The 22,811-nt window shown below is 50.8% G+C and overlaps 1 protein-coding gene across 3 annotated transcripts in view; it reads left to right on the forward strand.

Moving 5' to 3' along the window:
* The window catches only part of SCAPER (S-phase cyclin A associated protein in the ER), a 3,109,515-nt gene that overhangs the window by 3,038,042 nt on the left and 48,662 nt on the right, over positions 1-22,811 (forward strand). For all 3 annotated transcript variants that reach the window (XM_085643688.1, XM_085643687.1, XM_085643686.1), the window contains exon 31: positions 11,653-11,704. In XM_085643688.1, the coding sequence (XP_085499814.1) occupies positions 11,653-11,704 (52 nt within the window). The remainder of the gene's footprint in view (positions 1-11,652; positions 11,705-22,811) is intronic.

The following is a 22,811-nucleotide window of genomic DNA, read 5'->3' on the forward strand; positions in this document are numbered from 1 at the left end:
TGGCCACGCCTTCCCGCAGCCGGGTGTTCTGGGTATTGTAGTCCCGGGTCCTTCTAGAGTACCGGTAGGCGCCCATGCTCAGCGCCTGGCAGTATGCCCCCCTCCCGTGCGTCTCCTAGATCCAGGCTTGCCCGGGAACCAAGCGTGAAACAAGCGCACCGCAGCAGGGGCGTGGACGTCCGATGACGGCACCCAGGAGTCGTCCTCCGCAGAATATCCCTTCCATGCAATGAGATACCACAGGCGGCCCCTACGATACTGCGAATCCAACACCTTCCGTACCTCGTTCTCCAATCGGCCGTCGCGGCACACAGGCAGGACCGCCACCCTCCGAGCCCCGGCCGCCGGCTTCAGCAAACTGCAGTGAAACACCGGATGGATGCGCATAGAGGCGGGCAGTTTCAGCCGATATGCCACCGCTCCAATGCGGCGCAGTACGACATAAGGACCGATGAATCGGGGATGGAAGATGCTGCGCAACTTGAAGCGGATATACTTTGTGGACAACCACACCCGGTCACCAGGGTGGTATGAGGGCCCTTCCTGACGGTGACGGTCGGCCCAGGACTTGTAGAGCTGCTTCGCCTGTTCCAGGTTCCTCTGTATACTTCCATGTATCGTCCGAAGGACCTTCAACTGGGAGGCGATTACCGGCTGGTTCCTCACCTCGTCGGGGAATGACAATGGAAGGACCTTGGCATGGAACCCGTGATTGGCCCGGAAGGGGGATTCCTTTATGGAGCTGTGCCACGCATTATTATAGGACAGTTCAGCCAACCATAGCAGCGACACCCACGAGTTGCCTGCATCCTTCGAGTAACACCGGAGATAGGTTTTGAGAGTCTGATTCAGCCGTTCTGTCTGGCCATCCGTCTGCGGGTGGAAGCTGGTGGACGTGAATATCTCCACTTGTAAGGCCTTACACCAAGTCTTCCAGAACCGAGCAATAAACTGCGGGCCTCTGTCTGACTAGATCACTCCTGGAAATCCATGCAGCTTCACCACATGAGACAGCAACAGCTGGGCGGTTTGACTCGCCGTGGGCAGGTTTTTGCACGGGACGAAATGACCGATCTTCATGAGGCTGTCCACCACAACCATGATCGCATTGCATCCTTGGTCAAGCGGCAGTCTCAACACGAAATCTATGCTTATGTTTTGCCAGGGCCCTGCGGGAGTAGGCATGGGGACCAGCTTGCCTTTGGCTTTCGAGTGATCTCCCTTGGCCCGGGCACAGGTGTCACAACGTGTTATCCATAGGCGGACGTCCTTGTCCATGCGTTCCCACCAAAACTGTTGTTGCAAGAGATGCAGGGTCTTCGTACAACCGGGATGACCAGCTAACAGCGAATCATGACACCATGCGAACGCCTTGCACCGAAGAACCAGCGTAGGTACAAACAATCTGTCTTGAAAGAACGGCAATCCCTCTTTGACCTTTCGATGCGGCTCCTGATCTGCCAACCTTAACCATTGCACCAAAGTGTGATGTGTCTTTATTGTGTCAAAAAACGTGTTCACCATGACTGCACATACCACCTTCTCAGGAGGGATGATGGCTCCGGTGACGTCTTGTCGAGACTCCTGCCCTTCTTCTTGTCGAGATAGTGAATCAACTTTTTTGTTTTCCGAACCTGGGCGAAAGGTGATTATGAAGTCAAAGTCAGCAAAAAACAGCATCCATCGCATCTGTCTTTGTGTGAGATGCCAGGCAGTTTTTAGGTACTGAAGATTCCGGTGATCTGTGTACACCGTGACCTGATGTTTAGCCCCCCACAGATAATGCCTCCACTCTTGGAATGCCCGTTTTATGGCCAACAATTATTTTTCTGCGATAGTGTAGTTTATTTCGGCCGGAGACAGTTTCCGGGACAGGAAGGTGATGGGATGCATTTGTCCCGATAGTCTCTCACGTTGCGACAAAACAGCTCCCACAGCTATGTCAGAAGCGTCCGCCTCAACGATGAACGGCACTTCCGATTGTGGATGTTGTAGAATCGGGGCTGTGGTGAATGCCCTCTTTAGGCAACAAAAGGCCTCCATGGCCTCTGGGGTCCAACAGAACGGGTGTCCCTTGCTCTCCCCCCCTCCCCCCCCCCCTCCCCCACGACACCCTGCGGAGGCGTGTGCGGCCTTTGCTCGGGCCATTTCCACAGCCGCTGGCATTTTGCACATGGGCGACCCTGCCACCCCATTTCCTACGGACCATTTGCTGGAGGTTCTCTATCGGGGCTCTGGTGGACGGGAGCTGCTTCTTCCCTTCGAAGCTTCGCTCCATAATTCTCGCCTGGGGGCGTCCTGCCACGGGGGATCCGGTGCCCCAGTCGCTCCGCCCCCGCCCTGCTCCGCACGACCCAGTCTGCCTTTCTTTCCACCCTTCTACTCAGAGCCCTCTTCTACAGACTGCTTTTCCTTCCTTACCTTTGGTGTTGTTTCCTCCATCACGGGAGGCCCGAAGGTTAGATTCCTGGGAGCGGAACCTCTTCGCTTCTTCTAGTGCTGCTTTGCGAGCGCTCAACACGCTTTGTGTGTTGGCCAGGGCTACTTCCAGCTTGTGGAATTCCGTGAAGCCCCTTCTGTCTTCTGCCTCTCCGGAAGGTGTTCCTGCTGATCTGCGACGCCATGTGATGGATAGCCGAGAGCTGGACGTGTTTATTCTTCGTTCTGCCCTGGATGTTTTTGATGCTCTTGGCCGCACAATGACAAGTTCAGTAGCTCTCCGTCGCCATGCTTGGCTGAGGGATAGCGTTGTACCTGAGAATGTGAGGGAGCGTCTCGTTGACCTGCCCTTTGATGGGGTGCTTTTGTTTAACACCCATGCGGATGCTGCCATTCAGCGGCTCCTTGCGGGGCTCCGTCCTCCTCCTCTTCCTCCCCCTCCGTGACTTGGCTTTGGGTCCTTACATTGACCCCTTTTTGCTCTTGGCTGCTGGTACAGACCCTTTGGATTTTGTGGTTCCTTGGTTGTGGTCCGCCCATATGTGTCCTCAGGTTGGGGCTTCGGTGTGTTTTTTGATTGGCTGATTGTTAAGCCGTCTGTGGTTCTATCTGCAGGTCCTTTTTGTTCTGTCCTCTGCAGCGGGATTGTTTCCCTAAGAGATGTTCCCATGTTTTCTTGGGACGTATCATACCCTGCCTTTATGTTCTGGTCCTCTGCTGCGAGGCGTTTTTCCCCTAAGAGGTGTTCCCGTATTTTAGTGGGACGTATCCTACCCTATGTGGGGTACTTGTAGCTATTGCAAAGCTCTGTCCTGCGCTGGGAAGGTATGGTCGCCCCTTTTTCAGGTTCCCTGCCTTTCTTGGTGTCATTGTCTGCCGCTGGTGCGTTCTCTTGTATCTTGTCTGGGTGCAGCTTGCGCTGCTCCTGCTTTTGTCATTCTCGGTGTTCCCTCCATCGCTTGCCAGTTTTGCATGCTGTCTGCGGTGTCGTGTTGTGGCGTTTCTGCCTTTCTGTCTGGCGTTTCAGCCTTGTCCTCTGTCTGGTGTTCCAGGGGGGCTGGGTTTCTCCTGGCTTTCCTGTGTTCTGGTTGACAGCTTGGTCCGTCCTCCGTGTCTCCCCCTTTTGCTCTTATGATGGTCCCATTTCTCTTCGTGGGTCGATGTGTGTCTATTGAACGCTCCTCCTTTGGGGCTTGTTCTGCATTTTCCTGCCCTCTGCGCCTGGCTTGTTCTGGGTGCAGTGCTCCATGGTGCTGTCCGCAGCCGGCTGTGCACGCCTGCTTGTGCTGGTCCACCTCCGTGGCCCTTGTTGTGCTCCCTTGTGCCCCTGCCTCTTGTTCTGCTGGGGCTTTGCGCACCTGTGCCTTTCTTCTTATGCCTACGTTCCTTGGCTGTAGAACCGTTCCTGCCTTGCCTGCTTCCTTGCGGCTGATGCCTGTTCGGCTGTCCTCTGTCGCTGTGTGTTTTCCTACAGCAGGCTCTGCCTCCAGTTCTACTTCATCTCCCTGGAGTTGGGGTCGTTCTTTCCTCCTGGGTGCTCCTATGCGGCTGTCTGTCCGTACAAGGGTTTGTGGTCGTTGTACCTTGTATGGGCTTGGGGTCTCCTGGTCTTCCCTTCGCCTTGCTGGGGCCCTGTTTTTCTTCCTGCTGGGGAGGTTCTCTCGCAGGCCCTCCTCCCCTTTGGGTATGGCTTGGGTATCTATTCTACATTAAGGAATCTGTGGCTAGTAGTCTCTATCAGATGTACAAGTTACTTACCTTCGGTAACGATGTATCTGGTAGAGACGATTCTAGCCGCAGATTCCTTCACAGCCCACCCTTCCTCCCCGTTCCGCGAGGACCTGTCCTGTGGTTTTCTGGACTCGCCTTCCTCCGGGTGGCTGGTCTCCTGTGGGTGTCCGCTTCGTTTCTGCTCAGACAGGATACTTGGTTCTGCTTGATTGTTCCACCCCTTCACTTATGATACACGATCGGTTGGTTCATGTGTGCTTCTGCATCCCTCCACCCTGCCTTTTCTCCGGTGTAGGGGCCAGCTCTTACTTTTCTACGTTTTACTTGCTTGGGGTTTCTGCTTCCTTTGCAGTCCTCTGAGTTGGGTATTTTTTTGCCTGTACCTCGGCCTTTTCGCTCCTTTCAGGGGATACGGCCCTCCTTTATGGTGTCGTCTGGGGTTGAATTGCTTTCCTCCTTTGTTCTGGGCTTGTTGCCCTTCACTGTTGTGGATGGTGGTTGTGGTCGGTCTCTCTCTCTCTCTCTCTCTCTCTCTCTCTCTCTCTCTCTCTCTCTCTCTCTCTCTCTCAATCTCTCTCTCTCTCTCTCTCTCTCTCTCTCTCTCTCTCTCTCTCTCTCTCTCTCTCTCTCTCTCTCTCTCTCTCTCTCTCTCTCTCTCCTGCTGTGCCCTTTTTCTCTCTCTCTCTCTCTCTCCTGCTGTGCCCTTTTTCTCTCTCTCTCTCTCTCTTCTGCTGTGCCCTTTTCTCTCTCTCTCTCTCTCTCTCTCTCTCTCTCTCTCTCTCTCTCTCTCTCTCTCTCTCTCTCTCTCTCTCTCTCTCTCTCTCTCTCTCTCTCTCTCTCTCTCTCTCTCTCCTGCTGTGCCCTTTCTCTCTCTCTCTCTCTCTCTCTCTCCTGCTGTGCCCTTTTTCTCTCTCTCTCTCTCTCTCTTCTCTTCTGCTGTGCCCTTTTTCTCTCTCTCTCTCTCTCTCTTCTCTTCTGCTGTGCCCTTTTTCACATGCTTCTACCTCCAGGGAGGTTGTCACCTTAGCTTGCAAGGGTGTTCCTCAGAGCAGTGCTCTGCTCTTTCACTGCTATGGCTTTCACCGCTATGGCTTTTTGTATCTTATTGCTTAGCACTTTTCCAACTGGTGCTGTTCCTCGCCTTTCGTTTCTCTCTTTTCTGTTTCACTGGTTTTTCGCACACTGTTCCCATACTCTCCACAGTTTTGTTTGTGATGGCTCCGCGTTGTGGCGCAGAAAAGTTCTCAGAAGAAAATGGATGTCAGTGCGCCGGGATGGGGCTTTTGTGACCTCGCTGATGTCACGCCTGCTGACGACGTCAGGGCGGAGTCGCGTGGTACCGCCCCCGGCGCGCAGAGATGCTGGGGCAAAGAAAGTTTTCCGCGTCCAGTCTCACTCCTGGGGATAATTCTATGTTAAGGAATCTGCGGCTAGAATCATCTCTACCATACAGGCAACCAAAGTGACAAAGGCACATCCGTTAAAGGCTTCAAAGACAGCTGATTTCATTTGAGTAGTGAAAGAAAAGGTCAGAACATATTTGATTACATTTGATGACTTTTGTGACTGAGTACATTCCTAGAGCCCAAAGATTTGCCTGATGGAAGAACTACTTGGTTCCCACTTTAAGACCCCTGCTGTGCAAGATTAGATAGTGACTCAGAGGGCAATAATCCCTGTTCCTCCATAATGCTGCATTGACTTATAACCTGAGTTAGAAAACGCAAGTGGCATGGATGGGTCACCAAATGAGAACATTCTCTTCATTCACTATGGTGGTTCAAACATTAGCACAAACTTTGAGACCCTGATTCGTAGAATCAGATTACATTTTTGATCCCTTGTTTCCTTTAGTGAGGCTCTTCTGGAACCTTTTCAGCAGGACAAGTACAAGATGTCTGTCATTGGAGGACCATGAATGGGAGTACATCACAAATCTTCTCCAGACTAAGATATCCTATGAGGACCTCTTCACCTCATCCCAGAACAGGAAGTGTGCCCAGTTATGTGCCGTATACTTCCCACACTGATGACCACCCTATTGCTGTAACACTAATACTTGGCTATATCTAACCTATTATTATGTCTGTGCCTTGAATTCATCCTTGGGTTCACATCCCATTCAATTTGGACTGTCTTGTATACAAAGCTTAAATTTTAAACCAACTGGCTTCCAAGCTTATGATAGTAGGTGAATCATGTTTAACAAGGGGTAAGAATCAATCAATCAGGATTTGTGAGCGCGGTCTAGAGGTGCTGTCCGATAAACTGCCTGTTTTCCTATTGGTTGAACATCCATGTCCTGAGGTCCTTCCTGAAATGCTAGAGCGATGGTGAGGCTCTAAGGTGCAGGGAGAGGTTGTTCCAGGTCTGGGCCGCCAGATGGGAAAAGGAGCAGCCTCCGCTGTTTGTCCAGCGTGTAGGAAGGTGGATATCTGACTATGGTTACCCCCAACTTTTTGCCTTGTGTCTAGCTGGTTTTTCGACTTAGTTGGCCTGAGATCCTGCCATTCAGGGTCTCAGGCTGTCTGCTCTCTCTTTAAAATGGACTCCATGTACCCTAGCTACATAACCAATTGGTAAGGATCACCTTATTGGACCCTGTACAGTGTACCCTAGGTACCCAGGGCATAGGTGTACCCTAGGCCTCCCAGGGGCTGCAACATGTATTATGCCACCCCTGGTCTGGCCTTCCAATCAGACACAACTGGCTGATCACTCGGCTGGGGCAAGGTCGTGTAATCACCCCTTGCTTAGGTGTAGCATTCCTATACCTACCTTATATATAGACACTTGTGTACCTATCAGCCACTCCTATGGCAGGCCTTAACAATCCTGGAGGCAGAGTGCTTGGTAACATGTGAGATGGTGCTCTAGCATGAGCTGAGCCTGTCTGCAGCTTTCGGAACCATGTCCTTATAGCTGTTCTATAATATAGCCTACCATATACTCTTAAAGTAGCTTATAATCTTAAACGGTTATGGTAACTATGGTTTGGCTCTATCAAAACATGTTGTGTAAGGTGTCTAACACTTTGGAATAATACCCCCATCCCATTTCTGGGCATGAGGATATTATTCCCCCCTTCTAGAGGGAGAAACATGTTAAAATCCTACTTTGCTGTTTAACTCTCACCAATGCCTCAGCATCACAAAATGGATGCTGCTGCCACGGACACGAGTCTGACTTCCTGCTGCTGGGAGCCCTCCCAGCCAGGGAGGCCTGGACAATAGGTTTCCTGCTTGGGGAGGTGCTAGCACCTCCCCAGACAGACTTTAGTGTATTGGGGCAGGGAGGGCTGAAAGGAATGAGACATGCCTGGGGCACACAAGGTGCTCCATGCATAGTCCAGTTCAAACCGGTGCTGGGGCACTCCAGCCCCAGCTCTGGCGCGAAACTGGACAAAGGAAAGGGGGTGTAGCCACTCCCCTTCCTGGTCCCACCCATAGGAGGGACCTTGCAGGTAGCCCAGCCCACTAGCCCAGTATATTAGTAGCTAGTTGGGCCCTGCTAAATTAGATTATCCTGAACCTGCAACTTGAACAGAAACTCTGGACCTTCGACATTCGACGAAAGAAGAAGACTGAAGAATCTCCCTTGTGGCCAAGGAGTGGTCACCCTGTGCGAACAGGCACCATCAAGAGACTTACCCTTTGCTTTGCTGAAGTTCTACGAGGGACCGACTGCAGAGCCTGACCAGAGCCTTGACTTCCAGACTTCTCCGACCCTGATCCACATCCACAGCCGAGCTGAGATCCATGGAGGCGACGAGAGACGTGGGACCGGCTACCTGGGAAAAGTGGCGAGTATCTTCCAGCGCAGCTTCTGAGGCACCCTCGAGGTTGTGCACCGGGGATTGAGAAGCCCCAAGCACCATCTGCACCAAAGATCAGCCCCCCACACTCTACGAGTCCTGCGTGGGGCCCTTCTGCATTTTCCTGCTTGCCGCGTCTGTCCGGTTGCTTGCCCGTTGGCTAGCAACCTTTGCGACGACACACCTTCAATTTTCCACTGCTGGTTTGGCTCCTCCAGACTGGCTCCTGCTCCTCTGTAAACGAGAAGCACCCCAGACCTTCCTGGTCTGCACCAGAAGCAAGTCCTCCATTCTTCGTGGGTTCCGCTTGCCAAGGCTTGGTGAGTCCTAGTTCGACTTCGACGTCGCCGACAGCACGAGCCTTCGTGGGACAGCTCGCCTCCTGGTCGTCCTCGACGTCTCCTGGTACCCGTGGCTGCTGCGACAAGCTTCACCTCTTCACCTGCAATCTCCCGACATCGCCTGGTTCCTTCCTGGTTCCACGTGGTCACTGGCTAGTGACCCAGACTCTGTCCCTTCTGCTTGCAGGTATCCTTCCTTCTTGATCCCGGCCTTGGGATCCACCGGACACTCTTCACTGACTGCCTGTCAGCATCTTTCCTTCAGGCATCCATAGGAGTCGACGACGAAACCCGACACGAGTTCACACCTATGCACCCGCAGCCCGTGGGCTAGGTAACTTGGGTACTCCGGTGCTCATCAGGGTATTGACTATCCTAGTGTGTAGTTCTCAAGTCTCGACTTCCTAGCTACTCCAGAAGCATCCTAAATCTTATTAATTCTAAACTGTACTATTTCTATCGATTATACGCATTACGCGTGAGTGTTTCCACTCTGCACCTGAATCCTGTGGGCCTCCCACTTCCTAACCTTGGGTAGTATAGTGTAGCCCCAGCGATTCCCTAGGCCTAGGCCTATTCTACTTCCGTGACAGTGGTCCTTATACCACTTACTTAGTATATGGTTTGCGTGGCCCCTAGGGCCTAACTGTATTACTTACCTGTGTGACTTAATGTATGCTTGAATAAGACTGTGTTGTACTTACCTCGAATCTCATAAAGAGTGCTGAGGGTTTGACTAGAATAAATACACTTTATTTTATATATATATATATCTGTTGTGGTGTCCTTTCATTTGGTATTCAAGGGATTATATATGGTATAACAGCTGGCTTCACATGCCATTCAGAGTTTAGCCTAAGACTGCTCTTGTCCATGCTACCACTAGGATAGCTAGTCTATAAGGTTGACTTTACAACCAATTACCATAAGGGTTGTTTGGACTGATACAAGGTGTACACTAGAATTAGTGACATCATATATCAGGCCAACTTCTCACACAGCGGATGTGATGGATTGCAGCTAGGATGAGGGATGTGGATCTGAAGTTCCTGGTGGGCTGGTGAAAGGTCATGCGTTGGTTGAGGTACGCAGTTCCTTTGTTGTGTAATGCCTTGTATGCGTGGGTGAGTAGCTTGTACTGGCACCTCTTCATGACTGGTAGCCAGTGGAGTATTCTGAGGTGAGGGGTTATGTGCGTCCGTCTAGGGAGGTCGAGGATGAGCATGGCTGCTGTGTTCTGGATTGTCTGGAGCTTCTTCATGAGTTGGACTGTTATTCCTACGTAGAGGGAGTTGTCGTAGTTTGGTCTGCTGTTGACAAGAGCCTGCGTGACCATTCACCTGGTGTTGGTTGGGAGCCAACTGAACTCCTTCCTGAGCATAAGGAGCGTGAGTAAGCAGGCGGTGGAGACGGTGCTAACTTGCTTCTTCAAGGATGGCAGGCTGTCGAGGATGATGCAGTGGTTGCGGGTGTGTTCGATGGATATCGGTGTTGAAGCCAGCTCCGGGGGCCACCGCTCGCTGTTCCTGTGTGTGTCCTTGCCTTGCCCGAATATGAGTGCTTCAGTCTTGTCTGTTTTGAGTTTGAGACAATTGATTTTCATCCAGTCTGCAACGTCTTTCATGAATCTTTGGAACTTGTCCTTCATGGTTCTTGAATTGATAGTTAGAGAGAGGATGAGCTGGGTTTCGTCTGCGTAGGAGATGATGTTGAGTCCGTGGCTTTCGACAATGTTGGCCAGGGCTCCATGTATGTGTTGAAGAGGTTTGGGCTGAGGGATGAGCCTTGAGGTACCCTGCAGATAATGTTCTGAGGAAGCAAGGAGTAGGGAGGGAGGATGATTAGCTGCGTTCTTCCTGTGAGCTATGATGCAATCCACTTGAGGACTGCTCCTTGGATTCCGATCTGAAGGAGCCTGTTAATCAGTGTGGGGGGATATGGTGTTGAATGCTCCTGAGAGGTCAAGGAGGATGAGGGCCACTGTTTCTCTCTGGTCTAGCAGCATTCAGATGTCATCTGTGTCTGCGACCAGAGCTGTCTTGTTGCTGTAGTTTGCTCTGGAGCCGGATTGGGAGAGGTCCAGGAGGTCATGGTTCTCCAGATGTCTGGTGAGCTGGATGTTGATTGCCTTCTCGATGACCAAGAATGTCTTGGTAGATGGTGTTAGTTTTGGTGTTGAAGAAATCCGCCAGGGCGTCGCTGAGATCTTGCGTGGGTGTGATATTGTTTTGTGCTGCTGAAGGGGTGGTGAATTCCTTGACTATGTTGAAGAGTTCCTTGGAGTTGATGGAGCTGTTTTTGATGAGGGTGGCTAGGGCGGTCTTCTTGGTGTTTTTCAGGAGGTGGTCAGGTGGTAGCGGTTGAGGGCACCTTTGAGGCCAATTCCATCCTCGGAGGTCTTACAGGAGCGTCTCCTTTCAGTCTGTCTGCGGATGCGTTTCTAGGTATTTAGTTCTTCCGTGAACCAGTAGGGGTGTTGTGTTTGTTCATTTAAGGATTGACATTACTAATGTATTTAAATGTCAGATGTTTACCTGAGCTGCCAGACCTTTAGCTTTGCATCCTCTCGCTCTCTCTCACTCTCCATTTATTTTCCAATTGAGGTAGAAGTTAAGATCATTGTTTGTTTCTCTTGGCTTTTGCTGAATTTACTTATTTGTTATACTGTTTTGCGGTATCTGGAACAGTGATAATTAGTTAATTTCCTAATAGTCTACTGAGGCAGAAAGTAGAAGTGGACTTGGAATTGTTAAACTTTTGTGTATTTTAATTGATTGCTGATAGTTTTAATTTATTATGCGTAAGTTGCAGTTCAACTTGTTTGTATTTTATATTGTGTTTGATTATTTTGTTATTTTGCTCAGCTTCCAATCTGGGGGGTGTATTAAAATAAAAAAGGTAATAAATTAAATACAAACTATTGTTTGTTTAAGAACAATGATAGTTAATTAGGCTCAGTGGTAGTCAGTTCCTAGGTTAGCATTTGCAGACTATATCTGGGATTCTGAATTACGTGCAAAGACTAACATTTCTGTAAATTTGAAGAGAAGAATACATTTGAACTGTTTAGTATGATAATCAATGGGTGTGAATTGGACAATTTTTTTGCATAAATTATTTGTGATAACTGCTTTAGCTAAACACCCAACATGAAGAACAGTATCATAAATATACATGCATATTATATATAAATATATATATAATATAATAGTGTCCGTTACTTCAATTAAATCCTCCAGTTGACCTAATGAGCTCAGTTTTAATTTTACTCTGTACTATCTAAACAATATTTTTATTTCTCTTATTCTTTTATTTTATATTTTACAGGACTTTACTGTAAATTCAGTACAAATGGATGGCAAATCCTCCCAGCTACGAGGTAGTGTTCTAAAGTTTGCTTTGAGTTTGAAATTTTCTGTAACAAAATAGTAGTTTGTTAGAAAGCAATAGAAATAGATACATTGTAAATTTGCATTGAACAATAATCGCATAACTTGAGAAAAATTGCAAAAGATAAAAAAGTTAAGTTTTAAAAAGAAGTTGACTACAATAATGAAATTAATATCTGATTTCTTCCCTAAAAAAAACGATCGTAGGACAGTCCCATTGGCATCCAGTAACTATTGCTTCACACCGATTCCAAAGTTTGGCACTGGTGTGATTGTTTTTTTTAAACATTTATTTAATTTTGCAAACCAAAACATATGAAGCACAAAATGGGTATGGGATCATTCAGTTCTATGGAATCATAATCTTTGATATGTTTTGTGGAGAATAACAATTGCATGCATGGTGTTCCCATAAACAGTAACCCCCACTATGATATCTTACATTGATGCTCCTGCCACATCTATTGCATTATTATATGGCTTACAAACTGCTTCTGCACCATCAACACTGTCACCATAACAGATGTAGACTTTCCCTCGTAATTGAATCAGTATCAGTGGCTCTATCTCCATATAAACAAATCTCCATGATGTCTTATTCCCTTAAGCAACAACTGCAGCTTCTTAGATTTTAGGTGGCCCCAGATATTCCTTGGTGAACTACCACAGATCTCAGACTAGCAAATGTATCCACTGTGTCATTGCAGTAAACCATGTCTCTTAATCAGGATTCCAGTGGACCTCTCCACTTCTGCAAGCCCACCCATCATTTCACCAGGAATGTAGCCACGATGGTGAATTCTAAGCCCACCCTAGGAATATTGCTGACATACCCCAAAAGAGCAATTAGTAAACTCTGGTCAATTCTGCACTTGACATCCAGATGACCCTCAAGCAGATAAGTGATGAAGGAGAATACAGGAGTCTCAACGCGGCATCCCTTATTCCTGTATCAGTTGTGTCTTCCCACCCAAGCCATTTATCACAAGTCCATCACACATTTCCTGTGGACACAATAGCAACACATTGTTTACTGCTCATGGGAGGGGGCAGCAAGGTGGCTTGGATGCCGAAGGGAATGGCGGCGTGAGCTCAGAGCTCCGCTCCCGATCCCCACGAAAATCCTGAAACTGACACGGACTCCGATGCGAACCGGTCCCCTGCAGCGGTGCTGAGCGAGAGATAAGCGGCGGCACCGCACTGGACGTCCTCCGGTGCTGCCTCCGGGGTGATTGGCCTGCTGGGGGGAGCGAAGAAACTGGTGAGCGGCGCGACCTAAAATGGCGGCCGCATTCGCGGACCTTCACCAGTGACGGAGGTCTGGGCCGGGGAGCCCTTTGCGAGACCAAGTGCGGAGCGTGGAGACCCCGCCGGGTTGGCCCTGAACACGGAGGACGAGGGAGCTGCGGCCCTGCGTGCTGAGGGCAGGACCAGTGCGGGCGGCTGATCGACCGTCGGAGGGCGGGGACCGCCCCGGCGGCCTCCCTGAGGCCCACTGACTGTCGGCATTGCGAGACGAAGCAGCGGGAAGGCGAGGATTGGCAGACCCCAGTCAAGGCTCCGTGGTGGGACTGGCACCTCGGCCGACCCGGTGCCGGGACGACGGACCCGCGACTCGGGCGGCGGAGGTATTGACGGAGCCGCGAAGGGCCCCGGCGGCAACGTGGTAGGTGGGGCGGCCTGGACTGCCAGCGACACGCAGGAGGTGAGCGACTGGGGGCCCCAAAGACTGTGTCCCTGCCCTTGGAGGTGCCTGCGGGGTACGAGGGGGCACCGAGTGACGACGGCCTGTGTGGGAGTGCGCCCTGGGGCACTAAGGGTGCTGCGACTGCTGGGCCCCGACTCGACCAGCGTGAGAACAGCTGAATGAGACGGCGGGGGGGCACCGGATTGCGCCTCTCCTGAGTGGTGGGGCCCCCGATGTGGTCTGGCAAAGCGAGCTGCGTGAGGGGACTGCTGAAAGGAGAACAAGCACCCTGCGGATTGAGTTCTGCGTCCCCCGGCCCTTGAAAAATCGGCTGGCTGTAGCAGTGAGGCCGGCGCCGGGCGCGCGAGAGAAGGCACCCGCCGGGGAGCGGACCCTGAGGAGGTGTGCTGCTGGGGACCGGGCTGCGCTTGCCCACGCGCTTGGGGAGTACCCTGCGCGGGAACGAGGAGCGACCAACAAGGAGGTGGGGCCCCTTGGGACAGGGGGGAACAGCATTGCAGCCGGTCTGGAGGTTGGTGGTCGGCGCCCGGGTGCACCCCTGTGGACTCTGGGGGAGACCGGCCTGGCAGAGGACACCCGAGCTGCGGGAGAGCCGCGACCGACTGGCGCGCCTGCAGGATGGGCAAGCCCAAGGCTAAAGGAGGAGAAGTGGCGCCTGGATCGGAGGCGCGGGACGGAGCCACCCAGAGCCCCGCAGACTTGCAGCAGTTGCGGGACTGTATCCTGGAGGCCATAGCGGCCACAAAAGATGCATTGCAGCAGGACATAGCTCAAGTGGCGTCTGGCTTGGGGATCCTGCGGGCAGACCATAGCATACTAAAGGACAGGGTCACAACCATAGAAGACACGTTGCAGGAACTGGTGCCGGCGCGTAAGTTCCTGGAAGGGCGGTTGGTTAACGCGTTAGACCGCATACAAGTCCTGGAGCGGCGGGCGGAGGATGCGGAAAACCGCAGCAGGCGTAACAATCTTCGCTTGGTGGGTCTGCCGGAAAAAACAGAAGGGGATGACATGGTGGGGTACCTGGACGCTTGGCTGCGATCAGAAGTGGCTCCGGAGGGACTCTCGCCCTTCTTTACACTGGAGCGGGCGCACCGTGTGCCGGCAAGACCCCCCAAGCCAGATCAACCACCACGCCCAGTGGTGATGAAACTGCTGCAGTACAAGGACAGGGACTGGCTGCTGCAGCGAGCCAGGGATGTGGGCCCATTCCAGGTGGCTAACAGTAATGTTACACTGTTCCCGGATTACACATTCGAAACCCAGAAATTGCGTGCCTCCTTCTTACCGCTCAAACGTGAACTGAGAGCTGGGGGTGTCCAGTACTCGCTCCTTTTCCCGGCCAAGTTGGCAGTTGTGGCCGACGGCAAGACTCTCTTCTTCCCCACAGCGGAGGACGCCTGGGCGTGGTGGGACGTTCACAAGGCAGGGGCAGATGGGGCGAGATTCCGAGCTGCCGAGGAGCAAAGATCGCAGCCGGTGCGGAAATCGCGGCGGCTCCGGCAGCGGAGGCAGAGAGTTGGAAGACCCACAGACTCGCAAACAGAAGAGGAGAGCGGCTCTGCAAGCGGTGGTGGACCTATCGGGAACTGTAGCGACCCAGTCGACCCGGGGGTTAGGCTCGGACAGTCTCGTCACGAGCTCGGATACGGACCAGTCAGAACTTAATGGGGCCGCTGGCCCGGTGGTGACCCCGCAGACCTCGGGAGAAATTGTTGAGGGCTGAGGGAGCGGCCCTCCCAGGCGGCCGGGACGAAGGGGCCGGGGAGCCGGCTCTTTCCAAGGATGCTACATGCTGCAGAACTGTTCGGATGTTCGTGAGTGACAATGGGGGATTGGGGGGTGGGGGGACGGGATTGTGATTGCCGCCCTTGGTACCGGGTTACACCCTAGAGGCCCATAAGGCCGCCGCAGTGTTGACTGCGGCTTAGGTGGGCGGTTGAGCATGGTTGCTCTTCCTTAGTTTGGATGGGAGCTGCTTTTTCGAAGTTAGGTCCTGTTCTGGGGGGGGTGGGGCCGAGAGTAGTTGGGGGGACTCGAGGCAGGGGAGTTGGAGGGGGGGAAAAGGTCTTTTCAGGGGTGGGATGGGACAGTGTCACCGAGCGCGACTGGACATGGAGGGGTGTTGTAACCTGGCCTCTGACATGGGACTATGGCTAATACTGGAATGGTAAAATGTGTGACGTGGAATGTACGGGGACTCCACACCATGGCACGGAGGCATAAGATTCACGCTTATTTGGTGCGCAGGGGTGTTCAGATTGCGCTTTTGCAGGAGACGCACTTAACAAAGCAAGAGGGCATTGCGCTGCAGCGTAGGTGAAGAGGGCAATTATTTAATACCACGTACTCTGCTTTTGCGCGGTGCACTTTGATTTGGATACGAGCGGGGACCCCCTTCCAAGTCGTTAGGCATACGATAGACCCGGAGGGTAGGTATGTGGCGGTTGAAGGTAAACTTAGGGGCCGGGACATCGTGCTATGTAGCGTATATGCACCTAATATGGATCAAGGGCCGTATTTCACGAAACTTTCTGGAGTGCTCGCCGGTTATTTGACGGGTCCTATCCTGCTGGGAGGGGACTTTAATTCAATAACGGACCCTGCACTTGATAGGTCCCACCCGCCTCTAGAGACATCCCCCGTGCGCTGGCTAGCGAAGCGCAGGCTCGAATGGCAGGGGAGGTGGGGCCTGGAGGATGCTTGGAGGGCACAACACCCAACAACGAGGGACTACTCATATTACTCAACACTGCATGACCTCCATGTTAGGCTGGATGCTTTCTTGTGCTCCCCGGCCGTGCTACAGTCAGTCACACACGCGGAGTACTTAAACCGAACGCTGTCCGACCCTAATCCTTTGCTACTGAAGTTGGACTGGATGACTGAGATCTCGAGGGTCCCAATGTGGCAGCTAAGGCCTGATACACTAGATGACCCACCATACCGGGTGGCACTCGGTGAAAGGATTACTCAATACTTTAACGAGAATAGCGGGTCCACGGCGTCCAGAGCGATGGAGTGGGACGCCTTCAATATAGTTGTCAGAGGACATTGCATAGGGAAATATGCTGGGGTGCGGCGGACTCTGTTGGAGGACTTGGACAAGGCGGAGGGGAAGTTGCGGGCGGCTGAGGTGGCGCGGCCTGGTCGCCCCGAGCTCCAAGAGGCCAATCCCGCCAAACGTAACCAACCGATCTTGGCCCTAGAGAGAGAGGAAGGCGAAGTGGTCACGGCCCAGATGGACATACTGGATAGTTTTTGCTCGTACTATAGGACGCTTTACAAAAGGGCGCTGGTGTGCAATCGCTCAATAAAATATGTTTTCAACAAAAGGGCGCTGGAGGGGCTGGAAGAGGACATTGACGCATTATTGGAGGGGCTGCCACTGCCGCGAATCGACCGAGAAGACGCGGAGGCCTTAGGCGGAGACATAGATCTGGCGGAAATCAGGGGGGCAGTGAAACGGATGGCTTGGAATAAAACCCCGGGCCTGGACGGCTTACCCATAGAATTTTATGGTAAATATCTGGACCAACTGGCCCCAAGGCTCCAGGCGGTGTATGGGGAGGTCAAGACAAGGGGTAGACTGCCACAATCCATGTGTGAGGCCCTGATGATCCCACTGCTGAAGCCGGGAAGGGAGGGAACGGACCCCGCTTCTTATAGACCACTATCAATGCTGACGACGGATTATAAAATCCTGAGCACCATACTGGCGACCAGGCTGCTGAGGCACATGTCGAAACTGGTTCATAGTGACCAGTCGGGGTTCATTCCCGCGAGGAACACCACTGCTAACATCCGACGACTTATCCGCTTGTTGGGGGACCCGCTGGAGGGCGCACGAGTACCACTCGTCTTATCAGTAGATATAGAGAAGCCATTCGATAGTCTGGAGTGGGGGTACCTGTACAGTGCCATGAGGCGTTTCGGCCTTGGTGAAGGATACATCGGTTGGACGAAGGTCCTGTACGCCTCAGCGGTGGCAAGGGTGCGGGTGGGATCCCTTGTAACGAACCAGTATCACGTGGGCCGGGGCACCAGACAGGGATGTGCGCTTTCCCCACTTTTGTTCGCGCTAGCAATAGAGCCCCTCGCGGCGGAGGCCAGAACAGGCCATTACTACAGGGGGTTGGTTTACAAAGGGACCCCGCAACTAATCTCACTATACGTAGATGATCTGCTCCTGGTTTTGGAGGATGCGGCGGATGCGCTGGATGGGGCGGAAAGACTTCTTGCGCGGTTTGGTAGACTCTCCGGGCTGCGGGTAAACTGGTCTAAGACCTGTTTGTTCCCGTTGTGCCGGGGCGAGCCGCGGCCGGCGTTCCGACCACTGCTTAATTGGGAGCCTGGTTGCCTTAAATACCTCGGAGTACATATATTCTTCTACCGTAGATATGCTGGAGGGCAATGTGGGGCGCTGTATACTAGCACTGAAGGGTAGCATGTCCTTCTGGGCCACACTCCCACTCTCGGTAACGGGGCGAATCTCGTTGCTGAAAATGATAGCGTTGCCACGTCTCCTGTACTATTTCCGCACGCTCCCGTTGTGGATACCGGCCTCTATTTTCCGACAGCTGCGATCACTAGTAGTCTTGTTCCTCTGGGGCACGGGACGGCGCAGAGTTGCGCTGGCGACTCTGACCCGGCCAAAGGATGAGGGAGGCCTAGCGGTCCTGGACTTCGAGTTATATTATCTGGCGGCGCAGCTACAGATCTTTACACAGGAGGTGGCAAGAGTATATCGAGGGCCGGAACAGGACAGGGAGGGAGGCACCCCTCGCCATGTGCTGGCGTATATTACGCTGCATCAGAGGCTGGTTGTCGGAGACTTGTCCCTGGAGGAGCAGACGTTCCGGCATTGCTGGAATCGGTCGTGCGGGAGTGCGGCGCTCATATGCGCCGGAGATTCCGCAAGGAATGGTGACGGCGCTCCCGCACGGTGGAGACTGGTCGGGATTGCAGGTGTGGGAGGAGGCGGGCCTCCAAATGTTGGGCAACTTATACGAGGAGGGAGCGCTGATCCCTTATCAAACCCTGCAGGAGCGGTTCGATCTACCGCGTGGAGATTATCTGCTGCACGCGGCGGTGACGGGAGCGATGCTGGCGCATTGGGGAGAGGGACTCCTGGAGCCTAATACATCTGCGGCTTGCCAGTATACCATGATGTCTGCCGGCACTTATAAAGCGGTGACTTGTCTGTACTCCAGAATGTTGGGGACTGGGGAGGGGAAGCGACGGGGTGGGGGAGAAGGGGGGAGGAAACTTTAAAGCGGAACGCAGACACCCTATTATGTTCATAGCAAAGGTACAGGTTGAACTATGATTCGGTACAATGGCCTACTTATCATCGCTGCCCGGCCTCCAGGATGTGGGCTAACAAGCTGTGTGCGAAAACCTAATGGCCACGCAAGGAATGGCACTGGCACTGGCGGTGCAGGATCATTATGTATGTAAGCTGTTTATTATATTGTTCTGCAATAAAAACGGCTTTAAAAAAAAAAATGGGAGGGGGCAGCAAAGCAGATGTGTCCCTCCTGAGGAGCTCGTTCAAAGTTAGAAATGTACTCTTAAGAAAAACAAGCTAAAAGTGCTTTCATTGACATTGACATTGACCTTGACTCATACAATGTTTTCTCTATAGCCCAGTTCCCATCAGTTGCCTTGGAATATTCCTGATCATCTTGTTTTAAATAACATCTACAAACTGCTGGGAGAATAGGCAAAAAAGAGGCTTAAATCAGCTAGGGAAAGGATATTAACTTACTGGCTGTACGCCTTAAACACTTGTCTGGTGAGACATGTAATATGAGTGCAGATTTCCCCATCCAGTGACTCCATGGAAAGCCTCAATACCTTTATGACATTCATTTGTTTCCAGGGAGATTGACTGCAGTCAAGTGCTTGATAATGACTGATGTTTACTTTGTTCTTGCTAATTTGTTAAACTGCATTTTTTGAATTTTCAAAACGTGACCCGTTCAGTTCAGTGTCAATCGCCATATTTGAAAAAGGTCAATTAAATAAGAAATTTCTTCAGATAAAGATGATATCTTACAATCGTCCTTCACCTAAGCTTTCTCAAGAGATGCTCTATTTTCCCTGCGTACAGTTGGCAATACTTCCCTCACTCAAGGCATCTTCACAAAAGCTCTTAAAAGTGGCCAGATCCTATCACTCCTTAAAAACAAATATACACTCTTCGCAGATTACCTTGCCAACTACCATCCGATCATTTGCCTACCATTAACCAACAAGAACCTTGAAGAACCATTGTTTTTTCAACTCCGAGATCACGTCAGTGCTAACCATTTCCTGCACGACTGCCAGTCTGACTTCAAATCATGTTGTACCACAGAAACTGCCACCTTGCACATCACAGAAGATGACCTCCTGACTCCACGGGAACATGACACAGACTCCTGGTACTGCTGTACCTCTTCACTGCCTTCAACACAGTCACCATCCCACCCTTATACGCACTCCCAAATCACAAATGGGATTAACAGGCAGTGTCCTTCACTGGTTCTCCTCCTACCTTTCTACTCAACACTAGTTTGCTCACATGGGCACCTTCAGGTCACACAAGATCCCTATTACGTTTAGTGTCCCCCAGGATTCCATATTCTCTCCTGTTATCTTCAGACTTAACATGGAACCATTTTGTACTCTACTTACAGATAACAACATCAAGATTTGCCCATATTCCCATGATGCACAACTCAAAATTCTCCTCTGCTTTAGACATCCACTGCTTGCACATCATCCAGGCCTGAATGTCCAGCACCTACCTGAATTTCAATCCAAACAAGACATTATTCCTAGTATTTGTCAAAAACATCAAACAAGATATAGTAAACATCTGGCTTAATGACATGAAACTTTCGCTTGGATTCACCCTAGATATCAGCCTCTTCCTTAAGGAACATATTGCCAAAAACACAGGACAGCTTGTTACCAGCTCTCTATTCTAAAGAACAAAAATGTTTGTTCCAGAAAGCAACCACAGAACTTCTGTTCAAGCCCTTCTACTCTTTCAGCTAAATGGTGGTAATACCCTACTCCATAGCCTCCCAAACTCCCCACTGAGACCCCTTAGGGGCACTATTTCACAGCACATCTCAACCAGGACCTGACGACTTACGATCACATTCCCCCATGCTGATCGACCTCCATTGGCTGCCCTTGCGGCTTGCACCATCTTCAAGACCAGCTGCATCTCTTTACCATCACAGCAGCACCCCCTCTTGTCTTGCAGACAAGATCACCATCTCTGGGGTTTTCTGCACATCCGCAGCCAGGATACTATCCAACAGCAGATTCGGAAGTGTAAAAAAGATAAAAAATGACAACAGGCCTTTTCCATCCATGCATCCTTGTTGCAAGGATTCTGCTTATGCACAGAACTATGCTCAGGAAACCAGGACCTCAGTGAATTGTGGTGTACCAAAAACTCACCTCAGAACCCAGAACCCCTTATCCGACCAGCATCAGTGTCCCATTCGTTATCCGAGTTTTATCTTGGCGGTCCCAATGTATAGACAACCCAGAACAAGCGACTTAGTGTATTCTCAGGAATGGTGGGAATCAGAAATACCTGTTCGTAATTATTCTCATATCAGTCCACAACAGAATAAACAGAGACACGGTAAAGTTTAAAGAGTTTATTTTATAAACCTCGTGTCCTAAGATGCAGTACTTTGGCTAACATAAGCAGACAAATGATTAAAATCAAAACCATCAGCATAGTTACAATACCATAGAAAATGAAAGGAGTAATCATAATAAAATGACAGTGGATGACAGCCACCTTCCTTTCGCTAGTAAACTAATATTATTATTATTACTAATAAAAGGTCTCTAGGCTTGAATGGGGAACCCCATACCGTAAAGATCAGCTTAGTGGAATCACATCACAGGATCAGTTAGACTCTGCTCCTGGGAAAGCTCTTCTTCCGAATGTGTCTAAAGCATGCAGCCTGTAATATTAAAAGCACTCGACTTTCAGGTATTTGCAGCTGTGTGCGTGTTATGGCTAAATAGTGGGCCGATCAACCTGAACCCAACAACATGCACCGTCTAGCGACCCAGACTGTTTCTTTACACAATGTTCAGACCAAGGTCGCAGATCACTGTTAGGGATGTGAACAACAGACAGTTCTCATGTGAAGCAAAGGCGAGCAAGCATTTCTTAATTAATAACATGTAACTACAGTGTCGTGTGCAAAAGCAACAAAAAGTGGCAAGATGGCTTTCTAACATCTAACCCGGTTGTGCTAGCTTAGCATTGTACGTATATAAATAGCAGTCTTCACTACACCCCCCACCACTAACCAGTAGGGGCGCAATTACAAGAACGCAGAGTTCAAGTTCGATAGAATGGAACTAAGGGCACAAATTGTGAATCCATATAAGGTAAATGATAAGTTTGAAGGAAAAAAAAAGGGAGAAAAAAAAATATCATCGATGGATGTTCAACGAAAAGAAAAAAAGAAAAAGGCATTCCACAGGAATTTTGGATGACCTCCAAGTTAATCCATCAAGGTATAAGCACAATAAGTTGCAACAGCTTCCAAGAGGAAATCATTGGAACGTTCTGCAAAATTAAAGTTGTGCACCCATAGCGTAGTACGCAGATCAACAAAAGCACCCCAGCTACGAGGGCGAGAATCAAAGGGAGACCTCCGAAGATGCTGGAAAAAATAGAATGAAAAAATGCCGGGATCACACCAAAATAGTTTGAAAGGAGGTCACGAGGCCGGAGCCCACAATTTTGAAAAAATGTGCCAGGCCACTTGTTTAAGAGGCATTAAAGATAATCTGAATCAGGGCCCCAAAATGAAGTGGGAGATCAGTATTCAAAAGCGCTTGCACCTCTGTGCGCGTGTTTGCTACGTGAAGGACAAATGTTTCCCGGGATGAAGTCAACGCGACTTCTTTTTGAGACAATAGATCCGTTATTCTGCTCATCTTGTTGAACTCTGCTTTCAAGGTTGGAATGGAAGGCCAGATGGATACATCGAGCCGATCATGCGGGGTGGGAAAAGGACGTTATTACAGCAGACTACTCTCTGTGATACAGTCACTATGTAGGGAATTCCCACTAACATCCCACAGCAAGCTTCATTATTTAATAGCAAATAACTACCGTTAGCAAGCAGCGTAAAAGACGGTGTTATAACTGGCACCGGGATCCCTTTCAGGACGCAAGCTAAATTAGGAGCGTGCACATTACATGCACCATGCAATTGAATGTGCCTACACACCACAGAGTGATCTGGAGTGGAAGTGCACTCTTCACCTTTTAAGTAAACCTCTTTTCCGTCCCTCACGCATCTGTACGTGAATGGGAGTGACCAAAACTTTGTGCAGGTAGGCAGTACCCA

The sequence above is a fragment of the Triturus cristatus genome, chromosome 3_1 (genome assembly GCF_964204655.1).
Source record: "Triturus cristatus chromosome 3_1, aTriCri1.1, whole genome shotgun sequence".
Taxonomy (NCBI): Eukaryota; Metazoa; Chordata; class Amphibia; order Caudata; family Salamandridae; genus Triturus; species Triturus cristatus.